Here is a 19600-nt window from a genome sequence, read left to right as displayed (position 1 = left end):
AAAGCAAAGTAATTACAGCTGCATTTCCTCAGGGGCCTGATATAGCTGATGGGTTAGTTATACTCAAAGCATGTCAAGCAGTCAGGAATTGTTAATCAAGTTTCTGGACGCAAATGAAGTTTTTGTAGGAACTGGGCACTAGGCCAGCAGTTTTCCTAGTTTCAAAACCAGGGAAGTAGGGGCCAAAAAATTCTGTGCTCGCGTAGGAATGTAGAAATCTTAAGCTTTACGGAACCTCTTCAGCAGACTGTTTTGGACATTAAAATCTTCTAAAATAATATTTTGGGTCTGACCTTATATTTTTAACAGTGATTTTCACTATTGGTTTACATGGACTGTCTCTACTCATTGATCTTCAGGATTTATCTCTTCTAGATTTTAAATGAGAGTCTATTGATGAGGTCTGTAAAGTATATTCACAGTTATGGCACAGATAAGCTTTGCATAATAATGAGAAAAAATTCTCAGTGATTTGAAGACTGAGCTGGTAAAGTGCAAGTGCAATTAACACGCAGCTAATATTTAGATGGTACATAGTCACTGAACTGAATCAATCCTTCTTTTGTTACTGTGTTGATAACTGGGAAAACTTATGATTGTTTCTTGGGGAGGTGGACTTCAAACTGCATCCGAATAACTCTCATCATAATGAAAAGCTGATTGAGAATCAATCTCAGTAATTCCTAATCTTGACAACAAATAAACTCAAGGTAAGCTAATGGAATTACCGAATATAACCAAAGATAAAAAATGAGGTAATTTTAGAGCTAGAGATAGATCCTCTCCTGTAGAAGACACAGCAGGAAGCTAAAGTGCCTCTATATTCTCCCCATGAATTCCTTTGTTTCCAAAGATAAAACTTACCCTTTGGGCATTTAAATAGAATGTCTATAATTCATAATTTAGATTACAATGCCACTATGCTGAGAAGCTATCTATAAGCTTATAATTAGCAGAAAACCTGGTGTATTGCTCTGATTTGTGGTGTGTATTTACAGATGTTGATTTCCAAAACTTATTGCAATCCATAAGAAGTTTTGCAGTGACATTGAATCAGTTTCAGACAAGATCATAAAGCTTTTGTTTTACCTTGCTACCACGATATTACTGTTTATGTACAGTATTCCTCTATGTCTCTAGTTAGACAAGCCTGCCAATATTTAATCTCCAGGTATTTCTTTAAAAGTCAGCTTCAGTATAGTGCAATGACTAACACCAAGTTGTTGGAAAACCTGCATATGCAGCCATGGTCCTCACAATTGTAACAAACATGACATTGAGACATGTATGCGTATCCACAGAATAGAGGCTGTTCCACACAGGCTGTCTTTCAAGCTGCCTTAGTGTGCAGCTCGTCCTGCTCTCACACTGAGAGCTTGTATTGCAGAGTGATGAACACCCTGCAAAATCTTACTGAATGAGAATATCCTGCATAGACACAAGCCCTGTAAATGAATAAGCACAGATCTTATACAAAAAATTTAGAAACTTGTCAGAGTGCCAGTTCCTTATATTATTTTCCAACCAATGGTACCCTTATATCCAGAAAATAAAAAATTAATGCTAGCGATTTATTGCTGAATTCTTGTGAGAAAAAATGATGAATCTTTTATATCAATTATGTCAAGGATGCTATTACTGTTTTCATTATCACTTTTAGAGACACAGTTGTTACAGTTAATGGTCCCTTTCTTGAGCTATATATCTATTTTGAGAAAGGACATAATATCTTTTGTCCTCAACATTTTTGTTCAGCTTCTTTGATCTGGTTGCATTCAAGTGGTCGTCTTCAGGAGTATGAGTTTATGCAGCTGAAGTTTCTGGAAGAAACTGCTAACAAAATACCAGCACCGTCATACATCCGAGACACACAGACTATCTGGGTGACAAGGAGAGTAGAAAATATAGTATCTGCAGTTCATCACCTGTCTATAGATGAGAGCTACCTGTCCTGCAGTAATGGAGTTCTTGCCTTCTCTTTTTGAATATTGTGCATTATTTTTAAAGTAGTTCAATGCTTCTATTTTATAGAACAGTACCAATATGTTTGTGTTTAATGAAATTGACCAAAATAGCAACATTAGAATATTGAAAAATAGAATATTTTCCTCCAAAGTCTTCAAAAGCTTCAGAACCAAGGAAATAATAAAGGCAAGTGGTCTCATTTTCTTTCAAAACAATGATCCATGGAAAAAAAAAACTTACACATTGCACTGCTAACAAGTTTATGTTCTCCCAGCATTGAGAAAACATCCTTAACAATCTCTCAAAAGGTTCTTTCTTGTACCAAACGTCATATTCAATAGAAATTTCTGCTTTTGCAGGTTTGGAAATCACCTTTGAAGTCGAAAATATATTACAGTAAGACAGAAAGTACAAAGCAATCAAACAGCCTTACAATAAGAAACCAATCACCATGTGTTAATAGAGATGTGCAATGAATTAATCTACTGGAGGTGCTGGGGTTTTCCTGTGGTGATCTTTTGAATATATTTTGCTGATAATATAATGAGATGATTCCTCTTTATGCTAGAAAACACCTGAGAAACTGTATTGCTCTTGATCACCACAAAAGCAGAGGAAAAATCTAGCAGAGAAATGCTTTTGTTCATAAAGTGCAAGTATAGTATGTTCATATAAACAGTGTTGGAACTCTGCTTAAAGATAATTTTAGCTTCCCAGAGGTACAACTTCTTTGACTAGGCAGTAAGTGTAGAATATCTCATGTCCAAGAAAGTTTAAAACCTCAAATAATGTATGAGGGTAGACACGTGAACTACAACACATCTGTTTACACGGAAGTTAGCATGACTAGTTTGTTTCTCTTGACCTTGAGAATAATCCAGACATTTCTCTAATTTAACAAAGAAATTTGTATGAGATTAGTATCAATCTCATTATTCCACACTTTGCGTGCTCACACAACACAGCCTCTCTTTATTTCTGCCACATTTGAACATTTGTGGGCTTAGATAACAGCACAGTAAAAACGTCAACCTTGTCAACTAACTATATGACAAATGCAACACACGTTTCCTGTCACAAGGTAATTACGATAAACAAAACCAACTTTTGATTAATTTATATTTTCATACTCTGGTATAAGCCTTGGAACAAACCAGGACTTGTATAAAAGTATACAGCTGTTCATAAAAAGGGTATGTTAGATAGTCCTCACCACAGAGTTGAATTTGTATACTCCTCAAATTTTACTCCAAGAGTCAAAAAATCTGCTTCTTTGTGCTTGCAAGTACATTTGTTATAAGACAGAAGAAAAAGAAAAAAAGTTCCAAGAATTCAGATTTTTTTTTTTTTCTTTTTTTTTGTTTTTTGTTTTTTGTTTGGTTTCAGTCTGGGTACAAGTGTCAATTTTGACATTTAGGACAGCAGAAAAAAGGGGAGATAATTCTAAGGAATTGCTTGCAGCTCTACAGGGGAGTGAAATTTAGTGTCATAGCACATAACACCACTGTTTATGAAAGGTACAGTACTGCTTAGAATTCTGTTTATATGTGGAGCATTCTAAACTTGAAGATATATATACAGCTTTTAAAATTGCTTATTTTTCTTTATCTGATTGCTTTCAATAACAGGAAAATAACAGGACTCTGATCAAAACTCTAAGAACACATGAATCTATTCAGCTTTTGAAAGCCAAAATAAGATTTACTGTTTAAATTTTTAGATTAGCTCAGAATGTATAAATCCTTTTCTACTTCCATTTATCAGCAAAAAGTATTAGTATTCAGTGCACTGTGGAAAATGCACTAGCTTCATCTGCAAACAGAGCAAGCAAAAGCTATCAAGTTTCAACTCAAATGTACATCACCTAGGATTTGGTCTCAACTGCTAAATTCTCAGTTTGAGCAAATACAAAAGAACAACATTCGCAAAGAGAAATTACTTTGATGGTCTTCTGGAAACCTTTCCTCCATTGTCTGAAAACTAACTTATTATTTTTAGTGGACAAAAATAGTTTGAAAACACTTACACAGTAAGTTCTGTTTGCAAAGCTGGTTATGAAGAACTGTTTGCACAGAGCTGCTTATGATCTGGGAAACACCCACTCAGAAAATTGCACAATGATAGTGCACATTTTAAATTAACTGATCCTAACAATTACTGTAAATGGAAGCCACAGTAACACAGTTTTTGAATGAGTAAACTTTGCAGGAGTGTGGTGTGCAGAAGAAAGTCCACTGTCAGGCAACTTTTAGTACATTCCTGGTTCACATTGTATTTGGAAATTTGGTCCATAAAGATAATTATTTTCTCTCCTGGCAAAATCTTTGGTTATTTATTATGATCAACATTACCTGATCTAAATGAATTTTATATTAATAAAATAGTAATAAGTTTTTGTGAGCATAGATTTTATCTTCCACATCTATGAGTCAACAACAGAATCATTAAGATGAATTAAAGGTTATATCTCACTCTAGAACTCTGTATTCCTGATTAAAAAAAAAAAAAAAAAGAAAAAAAGCTACGTCATTCTTATATGTAGATGTAGTTGCCCTTGTACAACAAAGTCTCATGAGCCATGTGTGCAAAGATTTTCAAAAATACATGTTACCATGTGAATGCTTGATATTGGCATTTAATTTGCATTTTCTCTTTCTTGATGTCAGATTGTTTTGTACTCATTTTATACTTATCTACCTTTTCCATTATTATAATTCAAATATTTTAAGTTTATACATATGGATAAAAAGATATTTCTAAATACACAGATACATATAACTACCCATATATTACACATTTTATATCAAGTATATAGGACTCTAAAGCATTTAGCTTATAGCAAAAGGGGAAAAAATAATATACAACAGAACAATCTACACGATTAGAAGTATTTTAAGACAACAGAGTTGCACTGGAAGGTTCCATATTAATATTTAGTTCATATTTTATGTGTAAACCACTTACACCTCACAGGTGAGATTAAAGACTTTGATACTTATCTGCCATGAATCAGTGCAGTTTCACAGAAGTCATTTGGTTTAATTTATACTAGTGAAGAATCTGGAACGTATTTTTTTTTTTTTTTTTTACCATAAACTAGGAAAAACATGGAGGTAGCCAATAACACAATGCAGGGAGATTTCCTCCTAAGATGTCCTAGCTTTATTCACCTGGTTTGTGTGTGTGAGTGTGGTGAGGCAGAAGGCACACTGTGATGGGAGGCAAGATTTATTAATGTGAGAGAAAATAAATTGAACATGCTTTTCCTTATGTGGTTTTGTTATAGAACAGTTTTTATGTGAGGAGCATATATTTTAAATAATGCCCTGCCAAATTAATTACAGACCACTTGGTTTATAAAGTAAGTAATTGAATAAATGTTTAAGAGTTTAGGAAGGTGGTAAAGCAATACCATTTGAGCAAATCATTCTCCACAGGAACAATATTTATAGATTTGATGTGTCTGGCTTGCCTCATATCTTGTCTCATAGATTAGAATGACAGATGTGAAAAGATCGCAAGTGTGATCTCCTTTACAAAAAACAACAACATAACCAAAACAAACCAAAACACAAAACCAAAACCAAGAACAATAAAACCAAAACAAAAACAAACCCCAAACAAAGAAACAAAAAAATCCCACAACCAAAAAATAACCAAAAAGGAAAATATTGGCAAGGAAAATGAAGTTCCGTTGCAGTAAAGGAAAATCATGTACCTGATGTCAGGTTGTGATGTTGTGGAACTTCTTTTACTGGTGGGACTCCTAAAGAACAAAACATAGATGATAAATTAATCTTCAGTTTCAGGCCAAAATATTTAAATAAATTTAAATAATTTATTGGAAACAACTCACAGATTGAAATATTTTTATCACCAGATTATCTTTTTTAAGTATGACTTTCCTAGTAAATTACTTAAATATAGAAATTTTATGTCTAGTAAAACCATAAAAGCAACTGTTTTGAGACAGTAGTTTAGCAAACTTGCAGAAGTACAACTAACTGTTATACTTTGAGGTATCAGGACTTCCATATACAATATTTATATGCAAGTCACTGTCTTTAATTAATGTAGAGAAGACATTTATGTCTTAGACCACTAACTTAACAAATTAGTGTAACTAACTACTATTATTTGTCTTCAGAGCTACAGCAGAAACCATTTTTCTGGATATTACTGTAGGGAAACAAAGTCAGTGCTGTGTCCAACAGATTAGTCAGAATATAGGTGACCATGAAGTAATATATCTTATGTGTGAAAGGTGCCTGTTGTTATCTATGCAATTACACTACAATATGAAGCTGGTGATCTAAAAAACCCCACAAGCTATGGGGATGAACTTTGCACCACCTCATTAGAGAGTGTAACAGCAGACTATTGGGGATCACAACCCCATGTGTCTGTGGAAGTGGCACCTTGCAGAGAGGCTGGTGCTGGACCAGCCAGGGAGGGTCATCCTTGATATTCATGTGCAAAGGAGCCATCAGACACCCAGTTACTGGGAATTTATGCACAATTTCATCATTTTGGCTTACTTGCACACATTTAAGAAGACTAAAAAAGCGCCTCTTTCCAATCCCATGGAAAAAACCTAATGTTTGCATTTTCACTGCTGTTTGCAGAGATTTTTGTCCTTTTATTACCTTTGCTTTTTTCCTCTTTCAGATGTTTCTTCTCAATTGGTTTTTCTAGAAAGGAAAAAGTAACACAGTTCAAGGTTGGTAAATTGGCTGAATTCTGAATAGATCATTACCTAGAGTTTGCAAATAAAATTATTTGAAAATGAATACAGATATTTCAGGGGTTGTTTCAAACAGCAATACATGCAAAATTGTAATCTCATACTATTTTTATTGGGATCTTCTACATAAATATGCACACACAGAGTAAATCCCTACCTTCTTTTTCCTTAGCTGTTTTTGTTTTTTTGGTGGCTAGAAAGATTTGCAAGGAAACAACATTAAGTGACAGGCATCAGAAATATGCGGCTCTTAACATAAATATGTTGCACAAAGCCAATCGCCTTAGTAATTTCCCTGGAATAATAACTGTGGTAATGTGCCTCATGGCACATATACAATGTATCTAATACTACAACACTGGCTGCTACCCTTAGTAGCAGTAGCAGTTCTGGGTATTCTGAACAGTCGTTGAAAATGGAATATTGCTGGTTGCTGGGCAGTTTGGAAACTCCTGATAGAGGTTTCAGGCACTAGAATTCTGTAATTCCCTAAATATTGCCAGAATTTTCTAATTATTCTCAAAATGTATCAGAGAAGGAAGCCTCTGCCTGTTGCCTGATTTTTACCCTCTTTTCAGAGCAATCTCAATCATCTGAAAGAAATAAACAAAAAAACAACAAAACCCCCAACAAAACAATGACCAAAAAAACCCCAACAAAACAACACCTCAGGATATCGAGCTAGGTGGACTGTTAGAACCACGAAATGTGACCACTCTGATCTCCTGCAGTAATAGATTCTGATTTATTTAGTTTATTTTTCTCTAATTGTACATTCACTCAGGACATGTGCTTTTTTTTTTTCTTTTCAACATCCTTTTCCACAGAACAAAAACACAGACATTTGGTCTGTGACTCCATTCAACAAGGCAGATTGAAATTAAATAAGGTGTATTGCTTCAGACGTCTGAGCCCATGTCAGTATTCCCTGTTGAATACAGCGGAAAACTGGCAGGCTGCCTTTGAATTGTTCATTTTCACTTCATATGGCCCAACTAGTTGTAATAACATTTTTTCAGTGTCTTCTGGTGCATGTGCTATCTGATAAATGCCAGCTTGATCAGTTCTGATCACCAGTGTCTCGCTCAACAAAACATACTGCAGATGAAGAATGGTCAAAATAATATAATCAGCTGACCAAAACAGTCTGTGGTAGAGAACTGTGTAGCTGCAATGCTGTCAGTTTACCAATGCTGGTTTACATCAGCATGGTTCATTGTTGATGAATAATACATATTAATCAACACTGGTATGTTCATTAATTCCTTCCAGAAGTCATACCATAGAAATGCAATATTTACCTGTTTTTGGGGTTTCACCTGTTGACTCTCCAGGGAGATAATCAGAAATGAAGAGGAAGGGGGGAAGAAAAAGAATATGAGGTTCAGTGCTGTGATTTTTTCAAGGCAAGTAACCATTTAAATAGATCTCTTTCACCTGCATTTTTTCTGCAGGATATTAATTTGCAAAGAAATGTGCCTTAACAATGGGCATGTATACTGAATTTCACACTTAAAGCTAAGAGTTCCACTCTTTGAAGTACTATAATCCAGCATGCAATGTTTCCTGCAAATGCAAACACTGTGCTAACCAAACCTTTCCAGCAAGCAAAGATTTTAAGATTTCTTTTTAAAATGTGTATTCAAAGTTAGAGCTGACTATGCTATTTTCCAAAAAAATGCATTCAGTTTAATTGTTACCCCTCTTATCCACACATCCCAAACAAAGACTGACACTGACCTTGAAGAGCTGGCATTCACCCCTCTATAACTGTTTCTCCTGCATTATCAGTTTGCCTTGCCTTTTACGAGTAAAAGCTCTCGAGAGCTGGAAAAATTTTGACTACATCTTTGCATAGCAGCTAGCATAAAAGAAGGGTATATTCCCATGCTATCATAATAACCATCATAATTAATGAAAATTAGTCAATGTGATGGTATAGAAATTCACTGGTATCATTATTCTTTTTAAATAAAAGGAATGCGATTATATACTGATTTGGAATCCTATTATTTTTTACACATTGCTGCTTCATTAGTCCCAGTTTTATTTTCGAACCCAATTTTAAGGAAAGAGAATAACGTCCCTAGCCAGGCAAAACCTTTATTCTTTGAACTTGGAGCTGGATGAAAAGCAAATATATTCACAAAACATTTCAAGGTCTCCTTTGATTGAATTTTCTCTGTATTTTCTCCATGCTGAGTTTTGGCTTCAGATGAACACGAGGTTCTGAAGCTCAGACCAAGGAGAAAATGCTTTAGTCAATGTTTTTTCAACAGGAAGACTGAGAAATTAGGCAAGGTTTTCACTAAAACATCTCAGGAGACTTTCTTTCAGGTCTCCGTTCATAGTGAGACTCATAAATGTCAGTGCTCAATACTTAGGTACCACAGGCATCCAGCAAAGGCCAGTTTTGCTGCTGTTAAATGCTATCCTGTTAAAGTCCTTTAATATTTACAGTTCTGCTTGTGATCATGCTCACAGTTGCTGAAAGCTGATACGTTACTGCATCATGACCCATGGATTAATCTCTCTTCTCATTTTCATAAGAGAAAAAAAAAAAAAAATTGTCTGAGGCACCAAATCTAGGAAAGAGGTTTGTGCCCTTACACCTTTACTGGAGTTCTCCCTCTTGATTGCAAAATATGGTTTGCTATTACTTCTTGCATGAGTAAAATATGCCACCACCTTTGTCCTCTCTTCAAGGTAGCCTCTCACAATTTGAGAATCTTTAGTCAGTATGCAGGGAGTAAATTCTGAGTTCCATTACACATTCAAACTTTATATAGGATCATTTGCTATCAAAGACTCTTTTGTATGCTAAAACAGAAATAGTGAAAAAGATTACTTTTATAATTGCATGGTAATTTACTTAGCAGGTAACTATAGAAATGTATTTGTTGTTAATTTGGGAACTTTTCAAACACAACATTGTGTTTTTGTTTATAACCTGTCATTCATTTAATGATGCAATCTCTCTACTGATTAAAACTTCATTTACTTTTACAGTAAAAATGCACAAGGTGTAATGTATGAATAAATTTGGCCCAGGAAAAGTGTATGGATTTATTTTACATTCCTACTAGACCTGAAGTCCAAAATCAGTGAGTGTTTTGTGTCCATGGCTACATCTCATGCTAAATTACATTATAGCTATGGTCATGTTATGGCACGCATCCTGTACAACTGTCTGAGAAATATATGAAATAAAGCTATATACAGCCCTAGAAATAAAGAAGACATCCAACTGTTTTCTTCTTCAAGTGGGAAAAACCAATTTAAGTTAGCTCTGGTGCTCAAAATCTTGAGCTAGATAACATTGAAGGATGGTTAGATCAAAATAGGCAGTGTAAATAGAACTACTTTTGTATATGATCATAGGTCTGCTCGTTACTGTTTTCCTTTTTTTTTTTTCTTTTATTTTTCTAAAAGCACTGTTAACCTTTATAATGATTTCAAGGAGCACGATATAAGCTCAAGAATGGTACAAATATCCCTCTGCAAAGGTCAAGAGAAAACATCTTGGCTTTTCCTCTTATTCACAATATACCAGGGTAGTATATCTCTTAAAAGAAGCATTGTAGATAGTGATTTTGAGTTAAAGTGATTCTTATTGCAGAAAGCATGAGGAATTAGTCACTTAAATCTCATGGTTCTCAATCAGAAGAGAGTGTCATCAGTAAGTCTCAGATAATCAGTGTAGAAGACATAAAACATCAGTGAACAGATCCAGTGAACATAAGACTTAACAAATCTGAATAATGGAATAAAATAGAGGAAAATTCACTTAAAACTCTGGCAAAAATGAAAATAAAGCCACCAATAGCTTTACAGGAAGTAATAATTTTTCAATGATGACTTGAAAACTGAACACTGCAATTCAGGATTGCAGGAGATCCTTCAGTGTTGGCACATTCCAGATGCTTCATGTTGCCCTTTCCCCTTGGAGCTAGGTTTCAGAATATCAGTGTGTCTTCTGACATGTTTAAGAGAGAGTATCCATCTTGTCTAACTTCAAGCATCTAATACAGGACACTAATTAAGGAAGTTTAATGGAATCAGTTTGCTTTGCCTCGTTGTCAGCTTGTGACCTGGAACAGGAAGAGGTCTGTGTCTCATGGGGCCTGGCCTTGGTTTTGGATGCTCTCTAAAGATTACTTTGCAACAGAATAACATTTTGTCTTGGTGTGCCAGGCACAGTACAAAAAGAGAAGGCAAAGATCCTGTGCTAAAGAGACTACAAATGATTCACCTGTGAAGGTCCACACTTCAACATTTTCACAATTCAAAGCATATGGTGTCCTTCTGATTGTTGTAGGATGATGATTTGCAGTATGTAACGCACAATGAGTTGCCGCAATAAGCATAGATCCCAGTCTTTATCTATTCAGAAGCCTTACTGACCTTAACAGGGACAGTATCCAATGACTTCAGTGAAAGTCTTTGTTATGCAAGAAATTCCCCTTGAAATCTCCTTAAAACTCACATGAAATGGAAATATTCTTTTCTCTTTTTAAATTTAATTTAGGTTTTTTATAAAGTAGGAAAAAAAAAGATATTGAAAAAAGGCCAAGAATGTGCTTAGTGAATTAGTGAAATAAGTAATTTCCAAATGATAAAAGAAGTAATGAAAAAGTTGTCTAATTCAGTTATGCTGCATGCCATTTTGTTATGTTTCATAAACAATATATTTGTGTAAAGATAAATCATGTGTCTACGCTCATCTAAAATCACCAGAGCATGAATTATGCTGCTAGCATAATTCACTTTATTTTATGAAAAGCAAAAGTTGCAAACAGAGTTTGAATGTTGCAGCTTCACAATATTAAATTAAAAATGTACTTAGTTTTGGTGTGTTCAGTTATTACTGAGCAGATTGAATACAAGAGTATCTGTAGTATAAGCAAGAAAATAACATTATCTAATATGACATAATTGCAAAAATTCAGACAGACATAACGTGTATCTGAAAAGAAGGTTTCTAATTTGTAGGAAACAAGACATGACGCGTACTTGCAGTGTTTTTCAGTTTGACTGGAAAGTAAAAAAAAAGAAAGAAGAATGGTCAGAGCAGTCAGGTGTAGCATAATACTGTTATGATGCAGAATGGCATTATTTGTTTTATGTGTTTACTGCATATCAAAACATAATTTTTAGTAATCTCACAGTAAATAATAACAATCTAGTGATGGACAGTAAGAGTAGGGATGTTCTCATCTACACACTATACTTGCTGTGCTAGAATTAAGGATGGATAATACTAACAAGAATGCTAATTTTGCAATTATTTCCTTTGACCTGGAAGCATAGAGAAGACATTTTTTTAAAGCCATGGTTATTGCTTCTCAGTGCAACTGAATAGTGCTGCTTCCTAAACTTGCAGGGATTTTGCTCTGTCTTGTACAAGTGAGGCTGCATAAGAGCTATGATATGCAGAGACATTTATCATAGACAAGGGATAGTGCCAGGTCATGCTCTGGATAGTATATCATATAATACCTGCTATGGAGGAAAATTAAACTGTTGCTGGTCCTGAGAAGTTGACTCATACAGGAAGGCTGTGAAGTCCAAATAAACGGCAGATACCCACAAATAGTTAGCAAAATGAGGACATTTAAATTAAGTACTTTCAGAAAATGGTTCAAATTATTTGCTGGTATAACTTCCATGACATTGGTGAAATTACAGAAGCAGAAATATGACCTTTGATATATATATATATATGTATCTTCAGAAAATGACAGCCGGCATTGCAAATATGTACTGTGCTACCTTAGCTATGGTATGACATGTCAAGTCCACTCTATACAGCAAAATATATCAAAGGGTCATGATTTTGACATTTGTCATATGCAATTTTATTTTGCAATTTATTTAAATAACAGTTTCAAAAGTAATGAATGCATAAAATGCAGGAGTGCCTACTTGATTTTGTAGGTGGAACATCTTTTTCGTGTCTGACTGCTTCATGCTCTAGATAAAAGAAACAGTACAACAAAATTGCCATCATGTTTCTAAGTTACATTTTGTATGTATTTTTTTTTAAATTTTATTTTTTTTAACTAAGAAGGTTCACATGTATATTTTTTTCAGGAATAAACATCAATTTTGCCTTGCTTCATGCTGTTGTTTTGGAACAAAAGCCACAGGACTAGTTACTAACAGATTATTCACTGAGGAACATGCCACGAAATACTAAAGTTCTGTAGTACTGCATATAGCTCCACACATACAGCTACTATTAACTAAAAGTTACGCATATGTCTTAAAAAAGAAGTCAGTTAAGAAGGGCTCCTCTGAATTTCAAAAATGCAATTTGTATCTATTCTCCTTTTTTTTTTTTTTAAATTTGAAAGGAGAGGCAAACTCAGCAAATATTCACTCGACCTTTATTTTGTTGAGTCAGACATACTTGAGCTGAATTCCCAAACTCTCAAACACATCCTTTTCCATACGAATAAATTGTATCTCACTGTAGAAAAGTAGAGAACTAGCATTGCTTGGTAAGCAATGCTTTTTCTTTTTTTCCTTTTTTCTATTCTCCTTTCTATTTTCTAATTATTACTGGAAAAATAAGAATTCATGTTAACTTGCTGAAAACAGAAAAGATGAAGAAGACTAGTTTTAAAAACAAAGTGTAGCACAACATAGTTTATACAAAACCCACACTTGCTTAAAAAGAACTGAAAAAACCCACACCACAGAACTCATATCATAGTAGTAGCTATGCCAAATGCATGCAAATAGGGGCCACAATACTTTTCAGAGGACAGCTGTGCTGGCCTTATTTGTTTTGCACAACTAAAATCCTGGGCATCAGTTTCAGGACACAAATCTGGTCTGTAAATTAGAAAACACTGAAAAGCTGAGTAGACCATGAAAAAAAAGGGCAATATACCTCAGTGCTTCCGCTACTTAGAGGAATAATTGAAATCCTAGCAGCTGTGATTTCAGGTGAAGATATACGCTGGGAAATGCCGAGATGAAGACAAGATAGGGAATTTCAAATGGGAAACAGTTTTATGAAGTGTGAAATAAAACTTATTTCAGTGAAGAGTAATATTTTCCCCATATCTGAGGTTTTTTTGAGTGTGGCATTATTTGGGAATTTAACTGGGTATTATTATTATTATTTTTTTTAACTTTTGCAATTTACCTTGCATCCTGAAGGTACAAAAGATACAGAGAGTTAGCAAGCAGGCTATGTGGTAAATTAATATATGGACACTTTCTTCTAGATGCTGTTATACTAAAATAATATATGATTAGGAAGGAAATGTGATGATGTCTTTCTTTTTCTCCTTCTAATTCAGCGGGAGTATTTTTTCAACCCAATTGATTGTTAACAGTGATTTTTAAAAGCTTGTCACTTATGCAAATTTGTGATATGGGAAGCATAGAATGAGCTGAGTACTGTAATGAAACAATTGGTTATGTCAAATGGACTTTTAAATAGCAATGACAAGACAATATGTTAAATGAAAGCGATGGAAGGCATGGTGCTTAAAACACTAGAATTTTAAGCAAGGGTGAGTTTCCATAGGTTAAAGACAAAAAAAAGCCACACAAATTCAGCTATTTCACAGGATTTTTTTGATCAAGGTAGGTACCACGTACTTGCTGGTTTTGCCTGGACTGCAGAAGACAAAAGAAGGTAAATTGTAATACATAAAGAGAAAACAGGTTCTACTTATTTATTAACTATCTTTTTTATTTATGTTCAAATACTTTTATGGCAATCAGTTCTCACTTGGTCTTCATTTCCCCTACTCGTGTAAAGATGGACAGCATTCAGACCCTTAAAATGTAGATAGGCTCTGACATGTTTAGACGTTTGCAAGTCCCATTGGCTATCAGCTCCTGCTAAAATAAAGCTGTATTCTGTCATTTAGCACAGTAACACACTTACGTATTCCAGAACCATTTCTCACTGTGTACCAGTGTAAATCAGAAATTGCTCCAGACCGGTTAAGAAATGATTGGAAATTTTGGGAGGGATTCAGCTGAATTTCAACATCAAAACCACTTTTGTCTACACTTTTAGTCAGGAGAGCACTAGTCATCTCCAGAGGATAATTCTTAACATTATGTTTGTTTAAGAAAGAAGGGATGACTTACCCACTGTTTGAAGTTGCATGTTTTAAAATGTATTGATCTGAAAACTTACAAGTTATTTCTGTAGCGGCTTGAGTTGGCCAACTCAAAATACTGTATTTTCAGTTTGGTTCCAACAAAGAGAAAGAAGATTTGGCAGGCACATGACTCTACCAATTCTTACAAAAAGCCAAGTCATGATATTTCTGGCAGCTTCTTTTCCAAGTGCTGCCAAATCACAGTTTGAGCCTTCTGATTTTGCTCACAAACTTAGCTGACCCTTAAACCAGGTAATTTTGGTGTGAAAATCCTGTCAGTTCAAAGATACCATTTCTTCCTTCTCCAGACTTGTTTGCTATCAGTAGTTGCTATCTCATTAAACTTTCAGGTTAGAAATATATTGAAGTGTTTTGCAGTAATTTCTCAAATTTTATTAACAGAAATATAGGGGGTTTTGAACGAGCTACAGCAATTTATGATCAGATAAAAACTATCAAAACAGTATTTTTATTGGATAAACAGTGCTGTAAAACATCACTCCATAGCAAAATCATAGATTATCATGAGAGTTCTTATAGAAAAAAATACGTGCATGTTCACAATTAGAAACAGAACCATATGATCCTGTACAGAATCTACTCTGCTACTGCAGAGAAGAAAAGACATACATGAAATATAAATAGAAATGAGGTACTAACTGGCACCATTCAACTTAAAAAAAACTCCAACATTTTGTTCTGTTCTTAGAATCTTATCTACAGTTGCATTTCTGTTGGATTTACTCTAAGAAAGTGTTATCAGTCACATATCCAGTCAAATACTGGAAAAAAAATTATTGCAATGGAAAAATACTACATTAAATGAGTACTGAATACTGTTTAACATCCCCCCTCCACACCTCCTTTGAACACACTTCCCCCTCATAAATCAGGAGAGAATGATTTGTTCCTACCTGATCTCTCAGTAGGAGTTGTCTTTTGTTGTTTAATTTTCTCCTCTGTATTGTGAAAACAGCATTAAAATTGGAAATTTGCACCATGTTAGCATAGATGCATGTAACTGGAAAAATATTTCTGTACATGATACTATACATATGGTTCATAATGACAAAATAAATGCATATCTTTAGCATCACTATCCCCCCTGCAGAGCAGCACATATGCATTATGAGATGTGACTGCATGGTGAGATCATACTCCATGGATAAAATAAATAACCAGACCTAATGTCTCAGCCATCAGAAAACAGCCACATACCTGGCAGTGGCTTTCAGGCAGGCACTCAGGTAAAAAATGTATTCTAATAATACTATTATGACTTTGTGAATATCAGCTTGCTATGTGTCCAAGTTCGCCTGTTTGGTGTTATACAACGCTGAGAACTTATGCTCAGATACTTCCTAACATTCAGAACATATTTCCCCTTCCTCTTGCTGACGGAGGCAGTTTACAATCACATGCCTCTGGCCCTTTGCTTTTCCCCAAGACCTCTGCGAGGCATCAGATTGAAACCGACAATGGCTGGGTGGAGGTCAGGTCGGTCAGCGATGTTTCGTCCCCTGAAGCCATTCAGCTCATCTGAGTACTAGTTGGCTAGAAACCCTTCCAGGTACTCTGTTTGTGCATGTACAAAGTTGCTTTTCTCCTGAATATGAGCAATGTTTTCAGTCTGGCAGTCAACCTTGTTCTTAAATGAGATGAGAGAGGGGGGTACTGGGAAGGGTGGCTAGAACCACTTGTGAATTATCACATCCCTGGTTTACTAATCACTGTAACTGCACAACCTTGAACAGTCAACCTTAAGAACTGCTTCTCTTTTGTGGGGGCTATTTCTCTGCAACACAAATGTCCAGGTTTAGATGTTAAATCTTAATCTGCACTCTGACTAAATAAGTGGATAGTACAGTATTTATAAGAACAGACTGTTGAGTGGTCTCAACATACATGGCATTTCCTTTGAATTTAGCATGTAACTTCCAGATGATTTTTTTTTTTTTTTTTCTGAGGGCAGAGAGCACATTTATCTTCTCTGTTCTGATTTCTTTTTAACTTAGTTCTCTGAAATTCCCAGAGGTTACACTTGCCAAGGAGTCCTAAAAAAACGTTTATCATATGTCAATAGACAGAGAAAGAGCCTCATTGCTGCTCAGTCCATATTTCCTGTCCATAACGCAGCAGAATCCAGCAAAGCTACAGTGCAAGTATGGACATGAAACACAGAGCAATTGTGATTTGGGTTTTGTTTGTTTGGTCTGGGGTTTTTTTTGGTTTGTTTCTGGAAGGAATTCAATACTGATGGGGGAAAATACAGGGATGGATAAAGCTCCACAGTTACTGATCTTTCCTATTCTTTGGAAGTAAAATATAGCCCTGCATTGCTATGCTTTTCAGTTGTCATCTGGTAGGTAGCGACTTAATTTCTCTTCGCTTGTATTAAGTTTAGCGTTTTTCACCCCCTTACTCAGCTATTGGTATTGTCAGCTTCTTATGAAAGCAGTGAATTAAAAAAATCTCATCTCCATTTCATGGCTGTATGTGAAGCTAGATATGTTTTTTATAGCACAAACAGCAGCCTCAAGTTGCAACTTGTTGAGATAAAGTATCTTCTTTCTGCTCTTAGATCAGATTTAGCATATAGCAGTGCATGTAACTAATTTATAATAGATGGGAGTATTAAGTTTTCCATGTACCAACACACAAAAAGTCCTAGCATGCTGAGTTTAAACATAGGCCCTGTACCATCCACTGGATTAACGAGAAGCAAAACTCAAAAGTTTGGAGCTTCTCCCTTTTATGCTGTTATCCCTGCTCCTTTGAACATGAAATAAGATATTTTTTGCTTTTTCTAATTCTCATGAAAATTTACAGGAATATTTGCTCTGTAACTCTCGAAGTCCATCAAATAAGTCTGTGAGTGAATGGCATAATCTGATCCTGATCCATTTAAAAGTGTGGGTGTGATTTCTTTTAAAAATGAATTCATTCTTGAAAACAGAGTGTCATGGACAGGTCTGTGGACCTGCTTCATCTGGGAATAAATACAGTAATTCTTTGGTATTCAGTCACCTATCCGTTCTGTAACCTAACCACCCAGTCAGCACTGATCTGCTGACTCCACAGGAGAAAACCCTGACCTGTTTTCTGGGACATCTCCTGGAGGTGATTGTATGGCTTTTTCTCTAAGTTCCTAGCCATTGGTTGTAGCCAGAAGGAAAACCAAAGGCGCAGATTATCAACAGTTAAGGAGAATACTCTCTGTGAGGAAACACACTTCAAGTTTTCAGGAAGCTTCATAAAATCCTTTCTTTTCACCAGACTCAGTATGAATGAAAGAAGTGAAAAAAAATTGGTGAGGTAATACATAGTATTTGGGCAAGAACAGAAGTAATATTTCCAGTTTTTCATGCACTTTTTGTTTACTGTATCATGAGGAATCTGAAAATAAAAAGAAAGAAATTTGATGGCTTCATAAAGCTGCAAAAAGTCCAAAATATGTTTTTGTGAATATTTCAGAAAAAATTCAATTTTTGTTCTGATTTTGAATAAGCTCAAAGTTTAAAGTGTGATCTTTCATTGGAGAGAATTTCTTTCCTCTGCAGAGCTCTAGTTTTGCTGCACTACAAGCATTAATATTCATTTTTTCCCTGATGTATCTAATTTAAAAGAAAAAATACAAAGCTGTAAACAGTTCTTTGTCTACTGCAGGGAGTTTCAGAAGACTTACATCAGGAATGAATTCACTTGCTTTACTTGATCTCACAAACATACACAAAACACTCTTTAATTTAAACATTTCTCTACAAGATCAATATATTTTCTAAAATGCTTTAGTTTCTCAGTCTTGTGATACTTTTAAGTCTGATGGCAGGAGGCACTGGAATAATAGTTTGAAGCTTCTCTGAATCAAGCTGAAAAAGGATGCCACTGCTTTATATAGAATGAGGGTTTTGTAATTGCTAACTCAAGAGCACTCGGCACACAGCAGGCAAAAGCAATGTTACCACCAGTGCTTGCAGAATAATACTTCCAGTCATCAGCTGAAACTCAGAACAGCCACTACTCTCCAAAACAACCATTAACCACCTCAGAAGAGATATTTTATGGCAAAGGAAATTTAGCAAGACTTAAAAATAAATAAATAAATAAAAAATTTCACCTTCAAGCATTTAAATTCCAAGGGCTTTAGTCTGGAATATACTGTACTATATCAGAGTAAGCTCCTTACTTGTCTAATGTACTGGTTTGTGACATGATGCTCTGATGTTTGCATATGCCTCGCCAAGGAAATTAACTTTTATGCTGCTATCTAGATGAGATCAGGCTGATTGTGCAGCAAGATTGATTTCATTTTGCAGGAAAGGTGAATGGTCACACCATCTGCCCAGTCAACCCACTGTTTGTCCATCACTGACTCCTCCAAGGATGCACAGAGCTGCATAGGGTGGCTTCCTTGCTAGGATGTTCCTGCCTTGGATGAGCCCACCCACACCCACCTGCTGGCTGAAACACTCTGCTAGCTGTTAATATACAAAAAGTGATCAACGAGGGAAGGGGAAAAAAAAAAAAAAAGAACTAAAACAAAACAACTGGAGAGTTTGGCCTCTGTGTCTTTGAAGGCTGGAGTGAGAAACACTGCTGTTTTTCCTTGTTGACTCAAAGCCACTAAATCAGCTACTCAAGGCTTGCAGGAAACCTCAGAATGTCCATGGAAATATTTAACTTACAAGTAGAATATTGTATTATAAAAACAAATGAGAAAAATAGTAAATGCATAGGAGATACTGTTTTCTGTAAAAAA

General features: G+C 35.2%; 1 protein-coding gene across 29 annotated transcripts in view; it reads right to left on the bottom strand.

Moving 5' to 3' along the window:
* The window catches only part of TRDN (triadin), a 233824-nt gene that overhangs the window by 13633 nt on the left and 200591 nt on the right, over positions 1-19600 (bottom strand). For 17 of the 29 annotated variants that reach the window (XM_082049372.1, XM_082049345.1, XM_082049350.1 and 14 more), the window contains 8 exons: positions 15756-15800; positions 14327-14344; positions 12635-12682; positions 11723-11743; positions 8011-8037; positions 6867-6902; positions 6612-6656; positions 5684-5731 (listed from right to left, as the gene is read on the bottom strand). In XM_082049372.1, coding sequence (XP_081905498.1) covers positions 5684-5731; positions 6612-6656; positions 6867-6902; positions 8011-8037; positions 11723-11743; positions 12635-12682; positions 14327-14344; positions 15756-15800 — 288 coding nt within the window. Of the gene's footprint in view, positions 1-5683; positions 5732-6611; positions 6657-6866; positions 6903-8010; positions 8038-11722; positions 11744-12185; positions 12268-12634; positions 12683-14326; positions 14345-15755; positions 15801-19600 lie in introns of those variants that run through there. The other 12 variants (XM_082049369.1, XM_082049359.1, XM_082049367.1 and 9 more) reach the window with 8 other exon arrangements.

The sequence above is a fragment of the Streptopelia decaocto genome (assembly GCF_964273445.1).
Source record: "Streptopelia decaocto genome assembly, chromosome: 3".
Taxonomy (NCBI): domain Eukaryota; kingdom Metazoa; phylum Chordata; class Aves; order Columbiformes; family Columbidae; genus Streptopelia; species Streptopelia decaocto.
Note: the sequence above shows the minus strand (reverse complement) of the source record. Positions and strands in the feature narration are given on the sequence as shown.